The 16,234-nt window shown below is 49.6% G+C and overlaps 1 protein-coding gene across 1 annotated transcript in view; it reads right to left on the reverse strand.

Annotated features, from left to right (window-relative positions):
• Positions 1-16,234, reverse strand: part of XRN1 (5'-3' exoribonuclease 1) — a 52,999-nt gene that overhangs the window by 25,943 nt on the left and 10,822 nt on the right. Inside the window, exons 11-22 of the mRNA XM_056113939.1 lie at positions 14,621-14,681; positions 14,307-14,412; positions 13,773-13,862; positions 12,041-12,197; positions 10,737-10,856; positions 8,731-8,900; positions 7,943-8,063; positions 7,744-7,842; positions 6,480-6,583; positions 4,718-4,849; positions 1,711-1,873; positions 1,022-1,135 (exon numbers count right to left, since the gene is read on the reverse strand). Coding sequence (XP_055969914.1) covers positions 1,022-1,135; positions 1,711-1,873; positions 4,718-4,849; positions 6,480-6,583; positions 7,744-7,842; positions 7,943-8,063; positions 8,731-8,900; positions 10,737-10,856; positions 12,041-12,197; positions 13,773-13,862; positions 14,307-14,412; positions 14,621-14,681 — 1,437 coding nt within the window. The remainder of the gene's footprint in view (positions 1-1,021; positions 1,136-1,710; positions 1,874-4,717; positions 4,850-6,479; positions 6,584-7,743; positions 7,843-7,942; positions 8,064-8,730; positions 8,901-10,736; positions 10,857-12,040; positions 12,198-13,772; positions 13,863-14,306; positions 14,413-14,620; positions 14,682-16,234) is intronic.

The raw sequence follows: 16,234 nt of genomic DNA on the forward strand, positions 1-16,234 counted from the left end.
CTTCACTCAGGAATTACTCCAGGCGTTGCTCGGGGGACCCTATGGGATGCTGGGAATTGGACCCAGCAAAAAAAGGCAAATGCCCTCCCCACTGGACCATTGCTCCAGCCCCTGTCTCACTGACTTGTGACTTGCTTGAACAGTGTTGATTCTTTATGCAAGACAGTAACTTCGAGTTACCAATAGGCTTCAAAAGCAGATTACTGAACATCTGAGCAGCACTGACCAAGATACATGGGTTGTTAATACTCAACACATCTGCTTTAACATCTGAGCTCTGCACAGTACTTGTACACACATAAGGGCTTTTCTGAGCCATCTCAGGAAGCACCAGCCTGCTCAGGCTCAATACTCCTGAATATTTCCTGTGCTTCTCCAAGGGCCACAGCACACTTGGCCAGCTGCTGTGTTTGTGTGTCTGCACCGACCCGCACTGCTGTTCAGATCGCAGCCTCAGCACCTGACCTACTGTGTCCACAGACAATGTTTTTCTCAGTACTACAGGGGTTAGCCCAGGATCAAGCCCGTGGAATCAACCCTGAGCGCTCTGTCACAGTGATGTTCGAAAGACTTCAGCCCAGGGGCCACAGAGAGCGTGGAGGGGTAAGAAGCTGGCCAACCCTGCATACGGTCCTCCAAGAACTGCCAGGGTGAGCCCTGAACATAGAGCCAGGAGGACACCCTGAGCACCACTGGGCGGGGCCTCCCTCACCCCAAACCTAAAGCAAACAGCCACAGAGTCCTGAAGGCAAGGGGCTTTCTCTGCACACGCCAGGCCCAGGCAGAGTCGCTGGCACCACGTGTGGTCCCTGAGCACGGCCAGGTGTGGCCCGCCCAGGCCTGAGCAAATGGGACACAGCCCTCCCCTCCCTCCTGATGCGCCTGGGGCAGGCAGAGAACCCAGGGCAGCGCAGACAGGGATCCATCGGGCACGTCACAGTGACCTGTGCCCGCTCTCCACTGGACACACAGTGAGGGGGAGGGAGGCAGGTGGGCCCCAAAGTGTGGGGCTGGTACTCACCTCCCCGGTGCAGCCGTAATAGGGGGCACCGAGCATGAAGACCACGCTCCCGGTGGGGAACAGGTCACCCAGAGTCCTGATGGTGGAGAAACGCGAGTCGAACGCGCAGATGTCCTGTGTGGAGGGGACAGTGGTCAGCTTTGCGGGGGGGGGGGGGGGGGGGGCGGCGGCGACAGTGCGGAAGGCGTGGGAGGAAGGGCCCTGCTCACGGTCCGAGGGGCTGAGCCCTCGCAGCCATGGGAGGTCACCGGGGGCTTCAAATCACGGGACCCACCAGGAACCCCGCCCGCAGCCCACGGGCCCAGCGCTAGTCTGCCTTCAGGGAATCCCCGAGTCTGCTCCCCAGGCCACAGAAACCAGCCAGAGCCTCCACACTGTCCTCTCACCAGAGCTAAGATAACACGCACTAAAACAAACGCCTTGCCTGTCTGCTGGTTTATTTTAAAAGTACATGTTTTCTCAAGACTAAAAATCTGAAAACACAAGGGTGAACACGATCATTGTGGAACCCTCTGTCAGAGATGAAATGGAGAAGGAGAATCTAAGTCCCTAACTATACCTGCTGTCTGGACGCCACCGGGGCACTGCACATGTGACACCTCACCTCCCTGTGCATGGTCCCCTCTTTAAAGGCACCAGCGAGAAGCTTCCTCCTGACCCCACCCGCGTGAGCCCTGACAGAGATTTACCTTGACAATGGTCTGAAACACAAACGGAAGCACTTGTTTTGACCACTGTTTCTCCAGGCGAACGTCGCCGTTGGGGCTGATCTGGTATTTCCGGCCCGTGAGTAACTGAGCATACACAACGGCAGGTGTCTCATTTATTATTATTCCTTTTCTCCTAAGGTAGCTAGAGGAAGAGTAATAGAGGAAGGTAAGTCTGTGGACACGGGAGTCTGCCCGGGGCGTTCACACCCGAGACTGCCAGTTGCCTGAGGCATCACTGAGCAAACACGAGACTGTCTGGCCAGCGGCTGGGCTCTCTCGGTGCCTAGGAACTCAGGGACAGCACCAAGGCCCCTGAGGCACTCCGGGGGCCTACCCACCAGGATCCTCCAGCGGCAAAACAGTGAGCAAACGAAAATTGTCTATAATGCAAAATGGCCGCTGCTCCTGGTTGGACCCAAAGTGTTGGAGAGAGTTTCTGGAGTCCAGCAGCCCTGAGGCCTCTACCCCAAGCCCACAGAATGAACAGGGCAGACAACACTCCCAGCAGCAGTGCTCAGGAGAAGCAAGAGGTGAGAGCAGGGCCAGGGTGAGGGGGCAAGCGGGCCCCACCTGGCACCTCACTGCTTCCAGAGCCTCCCAGGGACAGCCTGAAGCCGGATCACCCCACACCTCGGCCCCAGCACTCAGCTGCAGACAGAGCAGCTCGGGGGCGGGAGGCCTCCCCTCCTCACCCACAGAGGATGTGGACATCTCCATGTTCACCAGAGAACGAGCGGGAAAACCAGAGTTTCCTGTGTCCATACAGGGGAATTCAATGTAAAATTTAAAGATAACTAAAATGTTTAATTAACAATTTATAATAATTTTAAATTAAAAAAATTTTTTTTTAAACGTGGCCATAAAAGGGCTCATTCCAGCCCGAAACATACTACAAGGTGCCGGAGCATCCAAGACGCACTGCATGGGGCTGGAGAGGGGCGGGCATATAGGAAGTACGGCCCAGCCCTGCACGGGCCCCTGGGAGAGACCCTCACAATGTTGGGGGAGACCCACGCTTGGAGCCGGGAGCAGCGCCCAGGCTTCACTGGGTGTGGCCCTTGGGGGCCAACTGAAATAAACACCAAAAAATAGACATGAGGCACGTGTGAGAGGCCAGTCACCAAAGGTCACAGTGCATGGTCCCGCTTGCAAGAACTCTACCCAGAATGCAGGGGTGAGGGCGAGAGCATAGCGGGGAGGGCACCTGCCTCGCACGCGGTCAACCTGGGCTCCATCCCCAGCACTCCATGTGGTTCACCAAGCACCACCAGAAGTGATTTCTGAGTGCAGAGTCAGGTGTGAGCCCTGGACATCACTGGGTGTGGCCCCCAAAGCCACCCCCAGCCAACCCCAACGAACATCCAGAACAGATCCCAGGGCAGGTAGGGAGTAGGCCCGCGGCTGCCATGTTGCTGTGGGCGTGGAGCCCAGAGTGGCCTCTGCTTGCACCCCCCACCCCTTGGCTGTGGAGATGGGGCAGAGTGGAGAGCAGAGAGAACTGGGAGGGTTGGGGGGGGGGGGCTGCTGTGGCCCCCAGCTGAAATCAATCAACCAAAAAGCATATTCTAAGTATTCTAAATTCGAAGGTGTTGGAAAGTGAAATCTGCACTTCAGAATCCAGGAAACAGACACACGTGCTAACTGAGTGCTTCGGTGCATTTTGTATTTGTTCTAATTACACTGTGAAACAAACTTTTCACAGACACCTTCCACCATTTCCCCCTTCAGTTCACTTTGGTCTGAATTTTAATACTGAATCTTTCACCACCTGCATCTGTCAAGCATGTATGATACTATTTTTCGTTTGCTATTTTGGGCAACTTCTGCCGGTGCTCAGGGGGTGACAGGGGGCAACGTGAGATGCTGGAACCAAACCGGGTCAGCCTTGAGCAGGGCAAGTGCCTGCCCACTGGACTATCGCTCCAGCCCCCGATGGGGAGTTTTTTTAAGGAGAGTGAGCAGAATCAAACAGGCTTTTGCTTTGTGTTTCATTCCAGTACTTTCCCTCTCCATTCTAGCCTCAGTATCTACTATACACATATGTGTGTGCGTGTGTGTATGTATATGCATATATATATATATATATATATATAGAGAGAGAGAGAGAGAGAGAGAGAGAGATGTAGAGGGGAGACTGGGTCACATACAGCAGGATCAGGGCTTACTCCTGGCTCTCAGTTCAGGGGACCAAGTGGGGTGTCAGGGATCAAATCCTACGTGTCTGCTGTAGGCCAGACAAGAGCCTTCAGCCTTCAGCATCAAGCACTATCTCTGGCCCAGGGTCTACCTTCCGAGCTGAAGGCCCCCAGGAGCTTCTGCGGTCACAGGTGATCTGCACACGGAGTGGCAGGAAGCATACCATTACTGCCGAGTTTCTTTCTTGTCTTTGCTTCATGAAATATTTCACTAACTGGGCAAGGCAATAACTGTCAAATGTTATTTTGAAATCGTGCTCCCGGGGCTGGAGTGATAGCACAGTAGGGAGGGCGTTTGCCTTGCCTGTGGCTGACCTGGGTTTGATTCCCAGCATCCCATATTGTCCTCCAAGTACCGCCAGAAGTAATTCCGGAGTGCAGAGCCAGGAGCAACCCCCAGTGTGAACCAAAAAGCAAAAGCAAAAATAAAAAAAAGTGTTCCCTATCTTCCTTGGGGCTGGAGCGATAGCACAGCTGGTAGGGCGTTTGCCTTGCATGTGGCCGACCCAGGTTCGATTCCTCCATCCCTCTTGGAGAGCTCGGCAAGCTACCAAGAGTATTCCACCGCACAGCAGAGCCTAGCAAGCTCCCCGTGGAGTATTCGATATGCCAAAAACAGTAACAAGTCTCACAATGGAGATGTTACTGGTGCCCGCTCGAGCAAATTGATGAACAACGGGAGGACAGTGCTACAGTGCTATGTCTTCCTTAGAACAAAGAAGAAAGACAAGTCCGAGTGACAGTGAAGTTAGCCAGAGAGGCCACCGCAGCAGATTCCTCAGGATACTCACTGTTCTGAAATTCCTTGAACTTCTTTTGACCAATTAGACTGTTCTTTGTCCCCAAGATGAACCACTTGAGATGGCGGCACGGCTCTCCCCAAATAAAGCTTCTGTGTTCCCGGAGGTTCTTCCAAGTAAAACCTTCGAATGAAAACACACAGAACTCTAGCAGCAGTCAGTGGCCAAGGGGAAGGTTGCTCTATGGGATCGCAGCCGCACAAGCACTTTGAGCAAGGGGTTGAGCATTTTTCTGTTATACTTTTTAAAACAGAGCCTTTACCGACTATGAACCTGAACTAAGATACTACATGTAGCTTCCAACTGACAAGAAGCACGTGGGAGGCGGGAGCCCAAGAAAGAACTTTAGGAGCTACAACGGGTGAACACAGATGGGACCCGAGCTCAGCAGCGACTTAGGAGTATAAAATCACACACAGGAAACAACTGTTATCGATTACTCTAACTAGGGAAACTGCAATTCACAATCATATTGCCTGCAGCTAAAGTGTGATAAAACATGCACAGACTCCATATGCCGAGGGAAAAAAAAATCAGACCGATGAAAACAATCCAAGATTCAAATAAAGGGAGAGATATTCCACTTGAGATCCGACACATTAAAGAGGTCAAATACAAATTAGTTACAGACCTCAGACAACTCTTTGTTTTGTTTTTGGGCCAGACCTGGCTCTGCACTCAGGAGTCACTCCTTGCAATGCTCAGAAGATCATACTGGATGTCAGGGACTTAATCCGGGTCGGGTGCGTGCCAGGCAAGTGCCTTGCCTGCTGTACTATCTCTCTGGGCCCCCGTATACAATTCTTATCAATGTTATTCTACTCTTTTTTATAGATGGGAAGAAATTTATTCTAAAGTTTATATGGAAAGGCAAAGGGTGAAAGATAACTAAGATGGTGAGGAGAGTGGAGGGCCCCGAGACAGCTCGCAGGGCTGGAGCACAGGCTGGCATGACCCCTTGAGCCCACAGCCAGGAGAAGCCCCTCAACAGGATGGGGTGTGGCTCCCTCAAAACGAAAACCCCAGAGAAATGAAAATCAGACAGCAATGAGAGGTCACCTCACACCAGACTTACACACATAAAAAAACCAGAAGTAATCATTTCGACCTAGAAAAGGAGAGCCCCATGCACTGGTGGGAAGGTTAGCCAGCTGCACGACACAGGCAATTCTCAAAAAAGGAAGGGCTGGCTCCGAGATGGAGCAATTCTATGCCTCAGAGCCCTCCCCCGGCCATACAGAAACTCTCAAATAGATGCTGCGCCCCATGCTCACTGCAGTCCTAGAAACAACCCGAGTACCCAAGAACCGGTGACGTGCCCGACACTGTGTGTGTGCGGTGCATGATTGTGCTTTCGGTTGTGCCATCTGCCATGGGGCAATGGGACTCGAGGGTATCAGGCTTCCACCAGAAGAGGCAGCTACAGAATGATCTCTCTCAGGTGGGGGAAATACGCCCAGTGGGCTTGAACAAAAGTGACAGAAGCAGAAGGGCATGCAGGTACGGGGGGAGGCGGGAGCCACAGGACCCTGGGATGGTGTGGAGGCAGGGCACGGGTGCTGGGTGTGGGATACTGTGGAACCCCATCATGGAGGCACTGTTCGTCCTGGGGCCTCCAGTCAATGCTAAAGCAGGGCAGACTCACGCAGACCCCAGCGAACACAACACAAGCTGTCTATGGACACAAGTGGCATGGGGTCCGGGGCCCATCCTTCAAGTTTCTTCAAAAACACGATCGTGAATCAAGTCTTACTTGGTTTCTCCGTCTGATACGCCAACCACTCTAGCTTCCTCAAGGTGAGGCCAATTCACAAACACAGACTTCCCAAGGATGGATGAAGCCACATTCTCGACGCTCTTAAAGGAAGGAAAAGTACAACGGGTCACTCACGCTCTCTTTTTTTTCCAGGAAAAAAAAAACAAACAAACAAAACTTTACAGAAGCTGCCTTAACCCAGTGCTCTCTGGCCCCTCTACCAGGCTTCAGCTTTTCCTCTTCGTGACTGAACTGTCTCCTGGCTTTTCCCTCTTCAATTTACCGTGAATGCCCAGCTCTCACTCAGAGAGTGAGGGGGGCTGCCTGGATGGACAGCCCCGCTGCTGGGCCTGGCAGCACTCACACGTCCCTCTTTTGGGCGCATGATACCTCCTTTTTACTCTTAGCCCTCCCCCTCTCCTTTATGACAGAATTTTGCTTTGTGAGATGCCTTTTCTCCATCCGAGGGTATGTTTCTGCCTCCCAAGCAGCCCCATGGTGGATCTTCATCTCCTCAACCCAGCAACTCTCGCTGAGATCCTCTATTCCAGCTAACAGAAATTATTTTTCTGTAGATCAGTCTAGGGAGCCAATACTGGACTTCTGTTTTCAGCCCCTGTGTTTGAACAAATGATGCATTTGTTGATTTTATCTAGTTTTGTCCCTCTAGCTCTCTCTGGACCTACTTAGCTTTGTCCGTCTGGTTCTCTCTGGATCTGTGTAGCCTTGTCCATCTGCACCACTTCCACCCTTCCTTATCAGCTAATATCTCTACCCCTACAACTTCTGAGATTGTGGCTTCTCCACCTTCTTCATTTCCCTTTTGTGCAATAAAGTTCATGAGCTTAGTATTTCAAGACAGTCCTACAAAAGCCCGATCTCCTCCGGCTCGGCGCCAAGTTCTTCCGCCTTTCCGTAGCCACCCTCCCTACGCTATTTCCGTGCATAATCCCCACCTGGCCCGCTCAGGTATCCAGCCCTTTCCTCAACACATCACACTTATTCTGAAAAGAGAAAAAGAATCAAGAAAAATGTCGGAATCCAGAAAAGGTTAAAAGGAATTAAGAGACTGTCTCACTTTCTAAAAAAAAACCCTACAATTTTGTGCTCCTTATGTCACAAACATATCCTTTCTTTCGTGTGAATGTGTCTTTGCCACATCCTTATTTGGGGGAAACTTCTGGAATGACTGCATATTAACCTGCGGCTAGGGAGAACTGGTGCATGATAAACACCTAATAAGCATGTGACAATTACTCACAGCATCCTCTGAATCCGGATCCACCATTATTTCCAACATCATGTTTTCTCCACGGCTGCTTTGCTGAAACACTTGAACCCCACTTTTCTTCAAAAAAAACTTCAAGAGAATTCCAAATATTACAATTTAATTATTTTTCCATTGACTCTTTACATATAAGAAAGTGAAAGAAAAATCATGAAACGAAACAGTCACTGACTTTGTGTTTGATGTGCTTGAGCGTAGGGAATCCACAGAAATACAACGCTTTCTGGTCAACTTTGGTTATCCTGTTCTTGCTGATGTCTACACGCCAAGCATCTAAGGATATTATTTTACATCTAGAAAATAAATGGAGGCATTTAATTAAAAATTCAATCCTACCAACATCCAGCTTCTCCGCATTCCGGTGGTTATTCTGCAAGGATCATCCTTGCATTTCAACAAGGAATGACAATTCATCCTTCAAGACCAGGATAGAGCAGGACGCCCCCTCTCTGGGTCACAGGCCAGACACGACCATGTCTTGGGCTACTGGGCAGAGATATTCCCCACTAATCTAAAACTGATCTGTTTATCAGCTTGACCAGGGCACGCTTAAAGTATATCACAGAAACCTCCATTGCCTCCACGCCTGGAGACCTAGAATTTCACGATCTCTATTTCATCTTCCTGTCTTAACAAAATGAAGAATCCCAACAGAGAGGCCACTTATTTGCAACTGGGTTTCCATCTTGGTCAGTTATTTGCAGGGAAGATAAGAAAGAGAACGAAGAGGTTTCGTTGTGGCAAGAAGACAGAAGGGTCTTTGATTTATTTTCCTCGCTGGTGGAGTAACTGAGAAAAGTGGCAACAGCACAGCGTTATCAAGTAACGCTGAGTGAGGGAGAATGCTGCTCTGGCCCCGACCCGCCCAGCTCGCGAGGCCCTCGGCCTGCTGTGGGGGGCATCCGCTCCCCGACCCCATCGCTGTCTGCGGCCCTCGGCCTGCTGAGGGGGGCAACATGCCTTGCGCAGCACCGCTCTATGGCGGGGAACTTCTCCGGCCAGGGCGAGGCGTAGGGGAAGTCTGCGTCGCCGTCGTACCAGCACATGAGGCACTCGCTGTGCTGGTTTCTCTTCCTCTCCTCCGTCTTGAGGGAGTGATTACAAGTCTCCATGGCTTCCAGCAGCCGCTTCTGAACAGAACAATCAAGAGACAGATTGCTGAGCCTGAACACCCTGACAGACAGAATAAGTCTCTTCCCTCCCTACACGAAATCATCATTTGATTCTCAAAGTAAACTCAACTAAGGAAGCTTTTCCATGTCGTTACATGCAAAGCCACGTCTCTGTTCCACAGGCCCTTGGAGACTGCAGGCTCTGCAGATCCCTCTCAACCTGTTCCTCAACAAGGCCAAGAAGAGCCCCCACGCCTGGACAAGAACAGGAGAAAATCAAATACCTTCCCAAGACTGGAAATCTGTCATCTGACAGAAACCTGTGAATTTCATGAAGAAACCTCAATGAATATCGTAAACATTAATTCAAAATATGGCACTACTCAAGGGCGACCCTGGCCCTGTGCTCAAGGGTCACTTCTGGTGGATGTGGGGCCACATACGGTGCTGGGCACTGAACCCAGACCGGACACACGCAGGGCGAGTGGCCCTGGACTAACTTCCTGTTTGGAGTGGGAGAGGTGTGAAGTGACCCTATCACAGCTGGTCCTCCCGGCAGTTCCCAGGCCTCTCGGCACCAGGGCTAAAACCGGGCGCAGTGAGCAGGGCACATGCTCCACCTGCTCGGTTCTCCAAGCATGCGAGGACCTTGGTTACTCCACGCGCACGTTCAAGGGGAATGGACCGTCTTCACACTGTGCGCCAAATGGGCACACACACAAAAATGCACAATATGCATGCCTCAGAGAAAGAATGAGTGTTTTCTGGAGGACACAATAACTCATTCTCGTGAGGGGCACGGCAGGTAACGGACCCAAACCCCTACGGGAGAAGCAGGCGAGGTCTGTTAGAAGAAACGTAAGTCCCGTGAGAGAAGGAGCCTCTGAACCTGAACTGATCAGGATGGTTATACTCCACCCCAGTCACAGAGCAAATCGAGACACCGGTGACATACAAGGCGACACGAGTGGGGACACCTGAAAGGCTCAAAGGAACCAGAGATGCCATCAGGATGAGCGGGAGGGTCTGTGTCTGAGACAGTGCAGGGCTGCCATGATTGCACACCCGGCGCAAGTACAGAAGCACCACCTGTAACCGTGTTACCTCAATTAAAAACATTTTTTTTAAAAAATAAAAATTCAAAGAGGCCAGAAGCAACCAGTGCTGGCAAGGGTCTGGAAAACGAGGAAGAATCATACACTGCTGGTGCAATCCCAACTCTTCTACTTTGTGTGGAAACCAGCCTGGAGGCCTCCCGGGCAGGGACAGGAGACACACCTGAGGCAGGGCTGCACGACACCGCTGGCCGAGCACAGACAAGACCTCAGGAGCACACGTGCATCCCAGACTCACTGCAGGGCTACTGACGCAGCCAAGACCAGGGACAAGCCGAGGACCCACAGAGAGGGGACACGGTGAGGGGCTCACGTGTATGTGGACACCGATCAGCTTACAAAAAGGGATTAAAAAAAGAAAGGGACAAATAGCGCCCTTTGCTGAAACACGGATGGGAAGGGAGAGAGTCGTGCGGAAGCAAAAGAATCATACTGGGCGATACGCTACTTCCCTCATACCTGGGCTATAATGTGTCATGGCTTGACACACATGAAGGATGTAAAGGACACATACAAGGCTGAAGGAGAGCAAGTGCTTCAGCAGAGCTGAGGTGGTGGGGGGAGGGGGGAGGGGAGAGGCCGAGTGAGTGACCCCGGCCTGGGCGAAAGGCTGAAGGTCCTCTGGTGGGGGTGTGGCATGGTACGCCAGGGTGGGAGACAGCACTCTTGAAAGACACCCAAACAAGCCACCATCCCGGCACTCAGGCCAGCCTCCGTGTGTGACGGGCCCAGCACCAACCTCGTCGATGAACGGGATGAGGACCACGGCTTCCCACTCCTGCTGCTTCCCATTGAGGTCTGTTTTGAAGTCCGGAGGGTAATACTCTATGATCGGCGAGTCTTCGCTGGTCATCAAATGCTGGAAAATACGGACAACATTAACAGGAACAGAAGAATTCATGCTTGCGCATAGATTTTGAATATGCCGCCTTATAATTAAAATTTTGCTCTTATTTTTGTTTTGTTTTGGGCCACACCCAGCTGTGCTCAGGGTTTATTCTTGACTCTGAACTCAGGAATTATTCCTGGCAGTGCTCGGGGGGGACAACCTGGGATGTCAGGGATCGAAGCATCGTCCCTGCTGTACTATTGCTCCAGCCTGATAACTTAAAACGCCTGAGCAAAGCAGAATCAGATTTCTCCCCATCAGATCCATGTCGGCACACTAGTTGGGACCATATGGGGCGCAGCAGATTGAACCAGGGCAGGCTGCAGGCAAGGCCTGACCCTGTGCCCTCCCTTCAGCGCCCCGAAAGATTTTGTAACAGAGGAAGACAGAGAAAGCTGAAAATGTATTCTAAAAAATCAGGATATAAAAGTTTTTATAGAAATAAGGGGCTGGAGCAATAGCAGAGAGGGTAGGGCCTTTGCCTTACATGCGGTCAACCCAGGTTCGATTCCCAGCATCCCATATCGTCCCCTGGGCACAGCCAGGGGTAATTCCTGAGCGCAGAGCCAGGAGTAACCCCTGTGCATCGCCGGGTGTGACCGAAAAAGCAGAAAAAAAAATTTTATATAGAAATAAAACACTATTTCTCAGGTGATACTTAAAATATTTAATACCATCACATCTCAGGCAGAAAATCGTCCAAACAGATGTACTAGCAATGCTCACAGTGCCCTGGTCCAGCAGGACTGGCGTCACTGTCTCTAGGGACAGATGAGACAAGAACGGGAGAGGCGGAGATCCAGAGCCGAGGGTGAGGGGCAGGTGAGCTTTCCGAGAGCCGAGTGGGGTGGCACGGCGGCACTGCTCACGAAGCCTGAGTCTGAGGCAGGAAGAGTGTGTGCTCGAGGGGCAGCAGGGTGTGTCTGAGGGAGGGATTGTGGGAGGGGAGAAGGCAAAGGGTCTTGCATGTGCCAAGGGCCACTCAGAGATCTAGAAGACCACGCACATACAAGACACCCCCGCGTTCAGCCATTAGCCTAAACACTAAATACTAAGTACTCTGGCTGCTACCAAATGTGGGTGCCGTGTTCCTGGTCCCCAGGAACCGCTCCTCCAGACCCACGCGAGCATCAGGGCTTCTCCCCGAGGCCCACCTGGTAGCAGGCGGGCAGCAGACTCTTGCTGGCGGCTGGGAGGACAGCGAGCAGCTGCTCGAATGGCTTGAAGGGCTTCCCGAGTTCAAACTGGATCTGGAGCGCGCTGATGTTGCGGATGTCGGACAGGAAGGGAGCGTAGTGGTAGGGGTAATACCTACGAGGCAGAACTGGCATTTACAAAATGGCAAAATGGATCAAAAATACCAATATTCACCCTTTTTTGTTTTCTTTTTTCTTTTTGGGTCACACCCGGTGATGCTCAGGGGTTACTCCTGGCTCTGCACTCAGGAGTTACTCCTGGCGGTGCTCAGGGGACCATATGGGATGCTGGGGATCGAACCTGGGTTGGCTGCGTGCAAGGCAAACGCCCTACCTGCTGTGCTATCGCTCGTCATGCCCCGCCCCCCCCGCCCCCATATTTACTTTTGATTAAGAGATTGTTAAGCAATAAGCATAATATCAGCTGTAAACTTTTTTCATTTAATTTTTTTTTTTACAAGGGTGAAAAAAATTATGCCCCTACTTTCACTACCTGAACGCTCTAAGGAGTTCAGCTCTCTGGAAAGCTGAGGCGGGGCTGGAAGGGACAGCAGGGAAGGCAGGTCCCCTGTGGGCCGTCGCCCAGGTTCCATCCCCAGGATTGTTTGGAGACTAGTTTGGCTAAAGATCCTCTTTTTTCAAGGCTCTTAGTGCCACACTCTTTTGCGTTCATTTGTTTTGCTGTGCAGTGACTTAAAACAAGGTCGGATGGAAATGCTTCGCAAACGAACTGACGCTGTTATATAAAAGTATCTGTTTTCCCCGAAATCATGTTTTCTGTTTGTTGTTAGCTATTTGGTGGATAATTATGAAATGCAAATAGAATTTGCTGGAATAGAAAACATGAGGGATACAGAAAATCTATACTATTTTCAGGAAAAGCAAGATTTCTTAACTGCATTCTTCTTGGTTTAATGTTCAAATAGCCCATTTTGCAAAAATTACCCCAACAGAAAAACTTTTTTTCTTTTTTGGTTTTTCTTTTTTTCGTTTTTTTTTTTTTTTTTTTAAACTCCGGCAGTGCTCAGGGCTTACTCCTGGCTCTGGACTCAGGGATCACTCTTGGCAGTGCTCAGGGTAGGTGACAAAGATCGAATCTAGGTGGGTCTACTACGAGACAAGCAGCCCAACCCTGTATTTTTGCTCTAGCCCAGAAAAACTTTCTCAAACACAAAAATGTACAGAGGAAAATAATGAACACCTCACTACCATACACGATCACTCAGGCCCTATAATCAAGACTTTGTCACATCAAGATAAGGCCTTACAATTCTTTTTTGTTTGTTTGTTTGTTTTTGCTTTTTGGGTCACACCGGTGATGCACTGGGGGATACTCCTGGCTCTGCACTCAGGAATTATTCCTGGCAGTGCGCAGGGGACCATATGGGATGCTGGGAATTGAACCCGGGTTGGTCTTGTGCAAGGCAAACACCCTAGCCGCTGTGTTATCACTCCGGCCCGATCTTACATTCTTAAATGAATAAAGACCAAAACAAAGAAAGGATTTTTGTCTTAGGTCACTGAACTATTTTCATGTCAGTTTATTATATTTAGATTAAACTAGGATTTTAGTTAAACTGAGCTATAAGTATCCCTTGTTAAAGACACAATAACCAGAATGTAAAGGCGAGACCCCACCTCCCCCCATGAACGGCTCCCGTGATGAGCACGGACACTCCCGTTAGCTCACCAGCTCCAGGACTGCACCCCGTGGTAGTAGTAATGCAGGACCCACTGGATGGCCTGCACGTAGCATGCGGCCTGGGCCGCCAGGAAGTCACTGGAAGGGGAAAAGATCATTTTTATTAGAACAGCGTTTTCAGGAGATGGGCCACTGTCTTGGGGGCACGGTGTTCGCTGACATCACATTTCAACTCATATACGCTATCCGATGAGCATGTGAAGAATTACAAATAAGAAAAACTGTCTCGGCACTGGATTCAGTATGAATCCACACGGGCTCAGGGTTCCTCTCGGCAGTGACACCAAGACTGAGCCCAGCTCACTGCATGCAAGAGAAGTTTCTCCAACTTTGCAATTTTTAATAAAGAAATATAACACTTGTTAGTTACACAAGCTTCTCCAAAAACCTTGAGAGCTGAAACAGCTACAAAATGTATGAAACAAAATCTTTCTTGCTTGCAATCTTAACTATTGTAACAATGCTGTTTTCTGAAGAATGAACCTTGCCGCTTTAAAGTCAAAGCATTGATTAAAAACATACTCAGACACCACATCCACCCCCATCTTGGCCATGTAGTATGTTCTCTTGTACTGCCTGAACTCTGTTTCAAATAGGTCGTCATCCTCAGGCTCATCTTCAAGATTATCTGGGGGAAAAGACCAGAAAAATAGTGGCTGACAATTATAAATACTCTTCTTTCCTCCCAAGACCGTATGACAAATATATACCAAAGTAACTGTTTACAAACCCTCAGACACCCGTTACCGCCAGTATTACCCAGTTAAAATGAATGAAGGAAACAATACAACAATGACCATCACGGAAACAGCACGCAACCCAAAGGCTGAACTCACCCTTCAATGCTGCCATTTCTTCATTTCTGTCTAAAGCAGCCCAACACAAGTTTTCCTGGTCCTACAAAAATTATAAATCAATAAAAAAAAGTCAAAGGCAAAATGTGTTTCAAGATGAGTCATCTCACAGGGGACACTATAAAAACTTGTTCTAAAAATAATCCCGTAAGACTGTAAGGATAACTTTGGTTTTATATGATTCATTCTGAAAGGCTATAACATCTTTACCACGTACAACGTAACACCCAGTTTTTCAAGTAACTCTCAGAATGTAAAAAAATTACATTAAATAGATGTAATCAATTATATATTTATTCCAGGTAAAAAAATGCCCCCCAAATTTCACCTACACAAAGGTGCAAAATCATGTCAAATCCTTGTGTCATTTATTTAAGTTTGATGCTGTTATGACAGCTTCTGAGCTGTTGGCAACCTACCACTGCATGCAACGACTGGAAACCACTGCCTCGATCTCACTCCGACACTGACCCCCACTTCCAGTTCTTCTCGCAGGCTTCTGTCTGCCCCCCGCCCCCAGGCCCTTCCTCCCGGTCACCTTACTTCTCTCCTCCCTGCTGGCCTAGCCAGGGATCCTCCCCACAGCCTCTCCCTTCCTGCCCATGGACCTTCCCACCAGCAGCTCTCATTGTCTGCACTCATCCTGACTCTAACGTGAACCACACAGGTCTAGAAGACTCAAGAAGCCGAAGAAATGGAATTGGACAGAACCAGGATCACTATGAAACTCTGGGAGCTCAGTTCCCCCAGAGTGGCAGAGTCTGTCTTCTTAGAGGAAAACCCAGGCAAGCACTAGGCGCCACAAAGTTCTGGGGTAGAACAGCCAAGCAGCCGGTGGCACGCGGGAGCATGACCCTTCCCGCAGAAAAAGCTGGCAGGTACAGACCTAAATACAACCTAAATTAACCCACACTCGGGCGACAGGAACATGCTGGAAACTCATCAATTTCATTAGAACCCAGTGAAAAATTACAGACAGGATGAGGTGATTTCAGAAGAGGTCCTTCATGCCAACACTAGTAAGACATCCTTTAGGACACAGTGGAATTTTTCACTCGGTACCAGCATACGCTGATGCTACGTTCATTTATTTACTGTTCATTTATTGAGCACAGATGCACTTACTAGCTAGCACGCTTCCAATTATGCTTAGCTTAACCTACTGCTAATATTTCATATATGATTTTAAATAAATTATTTCTAAAGAAGTCACCGGTCTATTTCGTAACACTAAATCATGTAAGCAGCTACATTTTAATTTTATTTTAATATATTTTTTTTGGGGGGGGAGCTTTGGCCACACCTGTTCAGGATCACTCCTGGAGGCTTGGCGGACCAAATAGGATGCCAAACACCAAAGCCTAGGTGGTGACACATGCAAGGCAGGAGTCCTGCCCACTGTGCTATCGCACAGGCCCCTTAAAAATCAACATTTCAAAAACTGATTTTCTAGGTTCTTATCCGTAGAAATGTTTTCTACACTTGGGAAAGAAATAAGGAGACACAATGTTGTTCTTCAAGAGGAAAAACAAGAAACACATTTTAAAGGTCAGATTTTAAAATGACAGCACCTAAGAGAAAAAGAAACCAGGAGAA

This window comes from Sorex fumeus, unplaced genomic scaffold (genome assembly GCF_029834395.1).
Source record: "Sorex fumeus unplaced genomic scaffold, SorFum_2.1 ptg000024l, whole genome shotgun sequence".
NCBI lineage: Eukaryota > Metazoa > Chordata > Mammalia > Eulipotyphla > Soricidae > Sorex > Sorex fumeus.